Here is an 11,866-nt window from a genome sequence, read left to right as displayed (position 1 = left end):
CCTTTGCGGATCCATCCTCCTTGATCCAGTGCAATTTTCTAAACAAGTTCAGAGTTTCTGGAAATCCCTTATACCGGACAACCCAGGCGTATCCCATCAGATTCCGCCATCCTAAGGGGGTCAACTGGGCCAGGCAGATGTTCCAAGCCTGGAACACCTTGACAAAGAAAGGATCCAAGGGGAATCTCAGCCCAAAGTCCAGCATGTGAGCATAAATGGCAATATGGCCGGGAGGGCAGTCAGTCACACAACTTCCTTTGGCCGGCAGTACTAGTTTGTATTCGTCCGGGAAGGCAAAATATAAGGGTCCCTTAGTGGGAAATTTATTCCCCTTGCATATACCGGCCCAGCCCCAGTCGACACTCACAGCACGGGCACTGCCGGGTTCGTTGATAGGAAAAAACGGTGCGGCCAAGCCCTCCTCATCCGATTCCTCCGGAATCACTTCTGAGGAATCATCCCGGTCTGAGTCATCCTCAGCCTCTAGAGTGGTAGACTCTTCACTTGACCCCTCTAAGTGCCTCTCTACACTCTCGACGGCATCGGAATGCACAGGGGAGGCCGGTATCTCTTTCGGCCTGGGTCTTGTGGAGGTTTCCCCTATTTCAAACGTAGATTTGGGGGCTGGAGGTGTCGTGGCAGGAAAAAGCTCCGGGGATCTCTCAGCTAAACCCACCATGGTTCCATACTGGCCGTATACATTCACTCCCAAGGATGCGGCCTGGTCCACTACCATTCCTAAGGGAGAGGCTCGTATGGCCGGTTCCTCGTCTTGTCTGCCAGAAGTACTACAATTATCTTGGCTACGGGCCCTAAGTTCCGAAATAGGGTCGATTATGGGAGAATTATTAACTTCTATAGACCTAATTACACCCTACCAAACGAAGCATGAATCCAGTTGATTGTAACCGAATTGAAAATAAGATAGAGAGAACAGGCTAGGAATAATAATCCTATTTATATGATAATATTTAGAACCCTAATAGATCGTACAATAAGCTATTACTAGTCTCATATGCATGTTTATGTTAATGTATAAGTTCTTACTTTTTAATTGTTTGAAATTGCTTTAGTTAGATTAGTTTAATTTTCAATCAAAAATATCTCTTTTTAAGCATATTATTTTGGAAAATATTTTATGTGTATATTGTATCTTATTATAAATTAGACAATCTTAAGTTTCCTTATTATATAAATATATAGATCAAGAAAGAATCAAATATTATAGTTAGGATTTTTTTTAATAACTAAAGGATAGAACAGTAGTTTTACAAAAGGATACCGTCATTCATTATTTCGCTGATATAATAGAGATAAACTTGTCCATTTATGTTACATTTTCGGGTGTTGTGAAAAAAAAATAATCTTGAACTACATGGGGATAACCTATATATCTGCGAGTAACACTCCAAAACGCTCACAGTGACGGTGCCCAACTCATACGCAAATTGAATTCCTTTAGAACCTCTGGAACCTCCCATATGTCATACGCAAAGCTCGAATTGCAGAAGCTCGTTCCAGGTTTTTGTTTTGTTTCTTAGATGAATCTACTTGTTTGTTGCGGATTTTGGTGTGGAATTGCGATTTTAGAGATTTACTTCATGTGATTATTCATGCAATTGGTTTTATGCTGTTTGTTTCATGAATTCAACTTCTTATTTTTTCTTTCTCATATATGTTATCTCATGTTTTTAGTGATAATTTACATGTTATAAACTTATGATTCGAATGAATTTCTAGTATAACTTGTTAATTCATGTTTGTTTGTTTCATGGAAGTAAATGATAAGAAAATTTATGCATGAGATCAATTTTTCAAGTGTTGTGGCTGGAAATTAGTAATGAATAAAAGCATTACGCGTCTCTTGTGCCGTTCTTCTTCCTCTCACTCTCTCTTTAATCTCGCCACCTCAGTCTCTCCTCCACTTCACATACCGGCGAGGCGATATTCGTCTGGTACAGTTTAGTGGACCAAGGGTTTTTTTCCGTTCTTTTTCGCTGCATAACACGAACTCGGAACTCACGAAGCCATTCTTTGGCCTTCTTCGCAGTTTCTGTCTGACTGACTGGATTTGAGGTAACTTTTTCAGTAATGGTTACTTAGAATTTAGATAATTGGATGTGTGAATTTTAATTGTTGGTGAATGAATTAATAGTAAATTGTAGTTTATTGTAATTATGGAAATTGTTAGTGAATGAATCACCACTAAACTAACCATTCTTCAGTCCACGGTGCTTCCTACTGCAATGATTAGTGAAATTGTGGAAATTGTTGGTGAAATTTTAGTTGGTAGAATGTTAATGAATTGTGGAATTGAGTTAATAATGGATTGTTAGTGCTACTGTCATCTTACAACTTACAAAAACAAAACTAGTACAACAGTAGGAAAATGTGGGAATTGTTGGTGAAAGGAAGAATTATTAGTGAATTAATGCTTTATTTTAAATTTGGGAATAATATGTTATTGAGTTTATTAGTGAATTGTTGTTGGTGAATAAGTTTTTAGTGAATTGTTAAGTTTATTATATTTCGGAATCATGAAAAGAAAATAAGAGAGCACTTTTCTTAAGCTTTTTCAAAAGGAACACCTAATAAAATTCAAGTTAAATGATAGTAAATTGGTTAGGTTCCACTGATTGCATATGGTTTTGACTTTTGAGAAAGATTTGTTTTGTAATGTCGAAGTTGATACGATTGTAAATTGGTTCCAAAATTTGAGAACTCGACGTGAAAACAATTGTGATTTTCTTTTATTATTGACTTCAAAATAAATTTGTATTTGGATGTTGTAACATTTTGAATTTAGTAGTTATGATTTTTTTTAACTCGATAGTATTGTGAACATTATGCTACCCCTCATCTCGAATCTTGGATTCCGCCCCTGGCCGCCCCTCCTGCCATGGCTCAGGGACGGGCTTGGAACCGACCTATTTTCTCTCTTATTAGTATGTTCTTTTGTTTTTAAGAATCATATTTTTAGGTTACTTTAATGCTAGAAATCTTATTGTACAAATTGTTATTTGTTATTGTTAGTAGTGATGAAATATATGGAAAGTAAAAGTATGGAAGTATGTACAATAGTAGAAATCCTTGTTTGTCACTTGGGGAGAATTATTGAAACATTAAAAAAATTATAGTACGTAGTTTTCCATTGTTTTAAAATACTCATTTCGTTCTCTTTTGTTTATTTCGTAGAAGCAATTTGAGAAGAAACCTTAGAAAGCGGGTAAGTAATATGACAAGGAAATAGGGTGGTGAATGGAGTTAATGGGGTAATTGAGAGTCGAGAAATGTCAAATCTTGAACTGATATAATTACCTTCGTACTTTTTTTAGTTGTACCATTTGATTTTGTGGCATTATTCATCAATCAATTTTGTTAAGTTATCTCGCATTATTATATATGAAAAACATAGTCAAGTGGGATCTTGTTAGATTCGTATCAATGCGAGGATTCCAAATAACAAATTTTTATAATTTTTACTTACACCCAATAAGAGATACTTCCTCCATTTCGTTTTATTTGCAACGGTTTGACTTTTACACTATTCACCAACTCTACTTAGTTTATGTTTGGTGATTTATTAGTTAAGGAAAAACATATTCATGTGGGATCTTGTTAGATTCGTCTTAATGTATATTTTTCGAATATATACTTTTTATAATTTTTATTTATCAGTAATTAAACTTATTGATGGTTGAAATTATGCATTGGCAAGCGTGGAAGTCAAACTGTTGCAAGTAAAAAGAAACAGAGAAAATATTATCGTTCAAAGAAGTGTCTCGGTAAATGTGAAAAAACAAATGGTGCAACTAAAAAAATACAGAGCTAGTATTAGGAGGAATGATGAAAAGGTAGGTTGAACGGAGGCAATTAGGGTAAGTGGGACTTATTTGGCATTGTGAGGAAAATGAGAAAAATGGAGGTTTAAAATGGAAAATTTTCAAACAAGAACAACACAAACTTCCTCATTTCAAAGGGGAGTCGTGCAGAACTAAATGGACTAAGCACAATTAGAAAATTTCCAAATATTTCTATAGTTATAGCAAAGATTGGTTGAATTGAATTACAAATACATTTTTTCTACACCTTTTCCTCATTTCAGATTTCCGAGCATGCAATTTGTGTGCGTATTTTCTCTTTGACATAAAAATGAATCCTGTGCCGCTCTTGCAAATCCTATCGGACAACAGTGTACAATCTTATGCATGTAGTTTAATTTCTAAGGGACAATCAGACCCCTTTCATGCAAATGCTATTGTTGCCTCATTTAACATAGTGTAATTCAGTAGATGCTTATATGGACATGTGCAAGTATATTTAACTTAGACTTCTAATTCATTGAGGATTTTCTTCTGTGTTTGTGTTATTGTGTGGGTGGGTTGTTTAACATACCGTATCTAAGCTGACATCTACATTCTACAGTGTTGAATGCATTGTTTTAGTAGCTCTTCAATGATAACAGTAATCTGTGATTAGCTAGCATCATAATACGAAATAGGAAGCTTCAATATATTCTAGAATAATGTTCCTCATGTTGTAGTTAAGAATAAGGATGATTATGTGAGAAACTGTAGATTACAGAATAACTTGTTGAAATTTAGACTCCTCTGTATGTGTCCTGCAATTTAAGTGTTATTTCTTATTATATCACAGGTGTTATAGCAAAACCATGCTTTTATGCACCGGTTGCTCTTAATCATCGTTATAGGAAGTCTGTTCATGGCCCTATAGAGGTCCCGACTACATTCTATTTGCCTTTGAGAAAGACGTTTCCAAGCTTGAAGAGTAAGTGTACATAAGCATGCTCTCCAAGAGTATATGTTTCTGTTTCCTTCCGTATATTCAAGTAACAGTTAAAGCATGATATTTCTTTTGAAGTGCTTTGAAGCTGCTTGCATGAAATTGAGATTTGAGTGATCAAAAAAGCAATTACACCACTCATACTTTGTTATAAATTGAAAATCACTATTTGTAATGAAATGGTTTAAAGAAAATTACCACTTGTTAGTAAAATGTCAGATTTCTTTTGTATCTGATTTGCTGATGAGAGAGTGAGAGTACACTCTGCTCAAGGCTTCTTAGAACATAGGATCTCTTTTTCAAAATTATTTTCCATTACCATATTATTGCTTATATCTAATCCTCCAGCTCCCATCTATAATAAAACTCAGAACAATTGACGAGTAATTGTTATTGTTTTTGAAATTCTTGTTTAGTTGGAGGAATATCCTCAGTACCTCTGTGGTCCACCTATGTTACTCAGACTCGAAGTATTTGTGTAATTGTGTTGAATACTGGCACTCGGTATATATGATAATTTTCTATGATTTTTTGAAGTGTCACTTCCCATGTCAAAAATGTCGAGGATCCAACATGGGCATTTGAGGTAAAATGAAGAGTCGGAGTAACATATGATCGACTTTCGAAGAAGGTACTGATTACTGATTGCTTTACTGAATATTTTCAGTTATTTCCTTGCATGTTGCTGCTCTCTCAGCTCTAGTGTTGAACAAGCATTCAAAGGAAGATAACTTCTTACAGAATCTGCAATTCTCACCTTTGAAAAGAGGTTCTTATATCCCGAGGGCATTAAAGGACAAACTCTTCAGTTTCCCACCATACCCTCCAATGACAGAGAAGCCAAAATGGTGGTGGAGGTCTTTAGCATGTCTACCATATCTAATGAATTTCTTAGATCAACTCACTTGGGCCCATGCTCACCCTTTAAATAAACCCCCACTATTTCTCGAGAATTTTAACAATCTAGCATTCCCATTACACAGCCCCCTTCTAACACTCCCCAAGTTTGTCCTCTCTTGTTACCCTATCATGTATTACATCTGTATTGTAAGACGGAAAGAGTGGCCTCATTTCTTCAGGTTTCATGTTATTAACGCGGTGTTGTTAGGAGTTCTGGTGCAGGTGATTGGAGTATCAGGCAATTGGTTCCCCTCGAAGCTCTTCCCTCCACATTTTTGGTCTGCCTCATCACTTTTCTTCTTATTTACGGTGTTAGAGTGTGTGCGGTGTGCTCTTGCTGGTGCATATCCCAGCATCCCTTTCGTGAAAGGTGCTGCTCTCCTACATTCAGACCTGAACATCAGATGATTGCATAAAGTTTGGTTAATATTAATATTAGTATCAAAGTGTATTTTACATTGAAGATACTTGATTTGACTGATATTTTCATGGAATTTACTTTGGATCACAACGGATTTAGTAAACAGTGTTTGCTTGCAATTCTGTTGATTCACAAGGCTTTATGTGGGTTGTATAGGGGTTATCATTCAAATTTATATACTTTGAGATCAAATTCATGTTATTAGACTGTTCTTCAATTTGATATGAGGATCTATTCATATGTAGCAGGAACAAAATAGTTTAGCTTGATTGATTTAGCAATGTAGCTACTATATTTTGCTATATACTGTAATAGGAACAGCAAATTATAGAGGTTTCCAATGGAAATTAATGCTAGGAGCTAGTGTAACTTTATATGGGTTTTGGCATGTGCATAACATAGTAGAATGATGTTGGTAGTGAGTATTTTTTGTTCCATAACATAAGCTAATAATACTAGAGGTTTTGTGGATGAAATCTTGTTTAGTTGGTAAAGGCTTTTCAAGGTTTTGGATCGAATATCATTTATATCATTGCGCTTAGTATACAAGTGGTTTTACAATAGATTTAACATAAAAATAGCAAGAGTTACTCCGGAACTATTCACTAGAAGTTATTCTAGCTATATGAGTTAGAATACTACATTCACTCACTATAGATGAAGAATAAAGTCGGTTATTTTACAGTATCGGCTATGTCTTTAGAGACAATTTTCTTCCCTCTTCAACAATATGCACTTCACAAGGGGTAGTGGTGTCAAAACAGGTTCTCAAACAGGTTCTGGGTATACCCACGGCGAACCATGTCATACCCGGACAAGTCAGGATTCTGATTGTCAGTGTCCCAGGTCATGATTGGTCAGGTTTTGTTCAACTGGGTCGAACACATTTGAATCATTGGATTCCCGGGTGCCGAACAGGTCTGAACGTTCCATTTACGAACCGATCCAATCCCGGATATGATCACCCGTTGATATTTTTTGGCCCGGTTTGTGCATGTCGTATTTAGATTTCATGTACGATTGCCTTAAGTCCATGTACTCGGGTTGAATTAGTAATGACCTTAGTTCGATCATTGTGAACATCGGGTCCATTCGCTATTGAACGTCCATTCAACTTCGGGTAACTCATGATCGGCCATCTTGATTTTGGTTAGTATTTTGTAAACGAAAATATTAATAAAAGTATTAAGATCGACATATATATACATATGTGTGCTTGCGATGAATATATGGATGACAACGAAAAAACAATAAAAACACTATATTGATTATCGTGATGTTTAGTGTATTCTCTTAGTCAACTCTTAGTTTGAATAATCAATTGCGTAAAACTCTAATGAGTAAAGGACTAGAACGACTCTTCATATGTTTTAATATTATATACTATAACCAACGATAATAATAACGAGTAGACGATTAATTTCAAACTTTATATTGATGATTTATTACTATAAGCATTATGATTGATATATAAGTTTATAAATAGCTATGATGGTAATGAGAATAATAATACTAATAAACATAAAGCGACAATGATAATAGATAAAAATACAAATAATAACAGTAATAGTAACAAGGCTAACAATAGCAATAGGAATACAAATAAGAACATAAATACTAACAATAACAATATAAATACTAATATGTTGAATCATTTTAATATAAGATTGATATCAAAATAATTGTAAAACCAATCTAAAACTATTATTGATTTAAATTAGTATAACGACTCTTAATATGTTATAATACTATAACAAATGACAATCATACATTCATGTGTTACAACGACGGTTATGTGAGGCCTAAGTGATTACAACGAGGCGGATTCATAAGTTGCACAACCATATAGTAATTTAACACTTAGTCAGTTACTCGGTTATTCCCTTGTCCATAAGCATTATCATTTCTTAAATCTCATATCATTGACCAAAAAACAATACGAGTATAATGTGATCATAATTGGTGATAATGATGATTAAAGTCGACCAACACAAGCTAATACGAGTATAACGTGAGGAAGCCAATGTAGGGGTAATCACTAGGCTAAACTAAATTAGTATATAGATTAATGTATTGTACTTCGACTATATGTCAATGTATAGATAGTGTATAGATCAATGTATTACATTTCTAGCTAGTATACATTAGTATAAACACAAAGTAATACAAATGGATTAGTGTATAGATTAGTCAATGTAAGGGGTAATCATTATGATAATCGTCCTCGAGTGTAATGCGTTTCATAAACAAAGAAATCTACTTGAATGATTCAAATTACATATTATACTAAACGAATGTGTCAATGTAGTTGATAGGCTAATTAAGATAACAATACAATATTTGAGTTAATCGTCTTTATAAGAAATGCATTTTGAAACAAAAAACATCTACTTGAGCTATATGTCTTAACTTTGTATATATGACTATAAACAAACTATTTTATCAGTAGACTTAAATACTTTAGTACGATATAATAATATTGGAATCATAATAACTAATATGCGATTGATTATTAATGAGTATAGACTCTTAATATATTCTAATAGCATAACTAACGATGATAATAATGAGTATTATATATTAACTACGAATATACGATCAATTAGTGGATATGAGATTACTACTATAAATAATTATATTATTATTATTTGAAAATAGGGTTATAAGGTATGAGATTTGGGATTTAGGAATGTGAACATGGAGATTAGTTGTTTATGAATAATAATTTGGTAGGATTATTTGTTTTCTTAAGGCAAAATCCAAAATCATCTAATGGGCAAAATCTAAACCGTTAGATCATCATAATCAAGGGCACACAAGAAAATAACACAAAGCACACGGATCATGAATATTAACCGTTAGATATATGTCATAAAACAAACTGAACCGTTAGATCCTCTCCTACCCTATCACCTTCTCCCATCTCTCCCAAACCTTAAACCTAAAAAAAATCCTATTTCTCTATGTTCAGCCGCTGCTCCTTCCTTCCTTTGTCTGTCCTTGCCGGAATTCGGCCGCCACTACCGCCCTTCCTCCCTTTTTCGATGCTCTTTCTCTCTCATTTCTCACTCTCGTCTGCTAGCATCACTCATCCTCCACAACCAATGTGTTCGTTGGCCTCTCATCATCCTCGCTGAATCGACGCTCTTCGCTCCTCGTCTTCGCTCCTCGTCGTCGTTTGTTGTCGTCGGTCGTCGATCTTCGCTCGTCAATCGTGTTCGTCGAAGACTTAACCACCTTGTTCGTCTCAACCTAAAGTCACTGTGTTTTCGCACCAACACCCTCTCGTCTTCGCCGTCGTTAAGCTACGATTTTTCGAAGTCGAAGCTCCGGTCAAGTTAGGGTTTTGGATCTCTAATTTCATTTTAATTCTGGAATGATTTTCGATTTTTATTTTTGTAGTTGTTTTTGTTAGATCTGTCAAATGTATAATGCTCTGAATTTTTCCTTTATTTTTGTAATTACTCATTTCAATCATGTTTCTCTTTGATGAGTTAGTTTATATATTCTTAATTTATTTCAATTTATGAACAATTTTTTTTTCCTTTAACTACATTCACTTGATTCAGATTGCTGTAGTTTTATGATGAATTAATTTGGTATAACAGAGACATCAATTTTTTTTTTGTTGTTGTGAGTAATGTAGGCTTACAGTCATGTAGGCTTGCAGATCTTATCAGACCAGGGACGTCATGGAAATCTAATTTTTGTTTGGAATCTGTTTGGGTAGAAGGTAGCTTGGGAAATTCTGGCTATCCATATTCCTGAGGAAGTTGTCAAGGAGCATTGTATCAAGTCTGGCTATGGATTCTTAATGAAGCATGGTGGTGCATATCTTTGATGAAAGTTTACTGGAAATAATTTTTTTGCCAAAGAGCGTTGTTTGGTTGGAAAATTTTGAATAACGCTCGTCCATCTCGTGATGATCTTAAAAAAGGGAGTCATGGTTGATGATACATGCATTAAATAACAAAGAAGCAGAATCACTTGATCACTATTGGGGGATTGCTTTATCTCTGCACACATTTGGAAGGCTAGCCAGCTTCGAATTGAGCTTTCACATGCACTGGGGATCAAGATTGAGGAATTTCATGTACTAAGTCGATGACTTGTAATATGAAAATTGAGGATAGTCTAATTGAACTTACGAGTGCTCTTTGGAGCTTTTGGCTTTATGGAATTTTGCCCAATGAAATTCTCAAAGAATTTTGCAGCTCATTGAGGAAAACAGATTAAGGGGAAAGGATGAACTCCAACAAGGCTGCAGATGGATAGGAATTTTTATTTAATTAATTATTAAATATAAGCAAATTTATAAATTAACATATTTAAATGATTTTGTAGATATAAAAAAATAATTGAATTTTATTAATATCTTGTTGTTTACGGTCGGGTTCGGGTTTGAAAGCAGGTCTGTCTGAACAGGTCAGGATATAATCTTGTCAGGTGCCGGTCAGGTCTGGGTAATTCCAGGTCAGGTTTCGGTCAGGTTTGAGAATTGACCCTCACAGGTCGAACCAGGTTCAAGTCAGGTCAGAATCAGGTTGACCCAGCGGTCAGATCTGTTTCTGACACCACTAACAAGGGGTTACTTTTAATAATTGTCGGAAAATGTCATAATTAAATCTAAGAAATACATTAATCAATTCTTGAAAGATTGATATTTAATTTGTGATTCCTAGTTTGACAATATTTCCATTGATTATATGGATATTCAGTTGTGCCAAATCTTTAGGCTGTGTATTATATAGTTTTTTTTTCTTTATTAGGAAATATAATTGGATCATAAATCAACCCCCGCTAGGCTACTAGCGTGTAGGATACACCAGTTGAGAGGTTAGGTACAAGGCTAAACAACCCAAAAGTAAATGCCCCCAATATATTGTTGGAATGAGGATTTAAACTCTATGCAATGTTCTTGAATTTGGGGTGTTACTCCACTGAAATACTACCTCTCCCTCCTGAGTATTATATAGTTAAAGATGACAAATTAGACTTTACTAGTACCTTATAAAGGATGTTTTTTTTTCACTCCCTATATAAACTAAATCAAGCAAAAGTGTGACCTTATTATAAAAGCATCATATGTAATGTTAGATGCATGGAAAGACTACTGCCTTGGTAAGAATCACATTTTGTTAATTTCATCAACGAAGACGTATGTAATACTTGGTGCATGGAAAGACTACTAAGTATATTGACAATACAATCTTACTTCCAACATCAGCAAGTAGGAAAATGAGAGTACAAACAACCAGTTGGCCTTTCTGATTCATCAGTTTTTGTCTGAATTCCATTGCGTAACGAGCAGACTTATAATGGTTGAGCTGGAAAAATAAATGGTGGTTCTTCTTATTTAGGGGAGGAAGTATTCTCTCATATTTGATAGGGGACAACTTGTCCCATAACATGACATTTTTGTAATTTCACTAGCAACTTGATACAATGTAACAGTTACTCAATATGATTAGATGCAACCAGGATATGATATAATAGCTAACTGATATGATAATATAGTGGTAAGATATGATATACTTCTTCCATTTCACAATAAGTGAAACATAGAGAAAGTGAGGAGTTATCAAGGAATTTAGAGAGAGAAAGTTTGGACCACAATAAAATAGAGTGAATAAGTATTGAAGTTGTGGTCCCTTCTTACTTTTTAGTGGTATATTTGTAATAAAAGTGAACTTTTTTTTACCATTTGGAGTTTGGTTTCACTTATTGTGATTATTCTAAATA

The 11,866-nt window shown here is 34.7% G+C and overlaps 1 protein-coding gene across 6 annotated transcripts; it reads left to right on the top strand.

Annotated features, from left to right (window-relative positions):
- Positions 1–1,365: 1,365 nt before the first annotated feature.
- LOC104892402 (protein TIC 20-I, chloroplastic) lies at positions 1,366–6,243 on the top strand. Of its 6 annotated transcripts, XR_008968858.1 has the most exons (5): positions 1,427–1,521; positions 1,914–2,076; positions 4,657–4,788; positions 5,341–5,434; positions 5,926–6,064. XR_008968858.1 is itself a non-coding variant. In XM_048642304.2 (4 exons), exons 1-4 carry the CDS (start codon positions 1,482–1,484, stop codon positions 5,532–5,534), a joined length of 285 nt encoding a protein of 94 aa, XP_048498261.1. In that variant the 5' UTR covers positions 1,366–1,481; the 3' UTR covers positions 5,535–5,588. The 6 variants fall into 6 exon arrangements, 5 of the variants coding, with proteins under 5 accessions (XP_048498261.1, XP_048498266.1, XP_048498256.1 ...); XM_048642304.2 differs by lacking the exons at positions 1,914–2,076; positions 5,926–6,064 and adding an exon at positions 5,471–5,588 and having other exon boundaries at positions 1,366–1,521; positions 5,341–5,389; XM_048642309.2 differs by lacking the exons at positions 1,914–2,076; positions 5,926–6,064 and adding an exon at positions 5,501–5,633 and having other exon boundaries at positions 1,370–1,521; positions 5,341–5,389.
- Positions 6,244–11,866: the final 5,623 nt, after the last annotated feature.

This window comes from Beta vulgaris, chromosome 1 (genome assembly GCF_026745355.1).
Source record: "Beta vulgaris subsp. vulgaris cultivar EL10 chromosome 1, EL10.2, whole genome shotgun sequence".
NCBI classification, from domain to species: Eukaryota; Viridiplantae; Streptophyta; class Magnoliopsida; order Caryophyllales; family Amaranthaceae; genus Beta; species Beta vulgaris.
This window is presented reverse-complemented; position numbering and strand designations above follow the sequence as displayed.

Coding starts and splice junctions, on each gene's coding strand:
- LOC104892402 (XM_010678329.3), top strand. CDS start 1,482: ATGTCATACGCAAAGCTCGAATTGCAGAAGCTCGTTCCAG. Junction 1,522..4,656: donor ATTGCAGAAGCTCGTTCCAG/GTTTTTGTTTTG, acceptor ATTATATCACAG/GTGTTATAGCAAAACCATGC. Junction 4,789..5,470: donor GACGTTTCCAAGCTTGAAGA/GTAAGTGTACAT, acceptor GAATATTTTCAG/TTATTTCCTTGCATGTTGCT.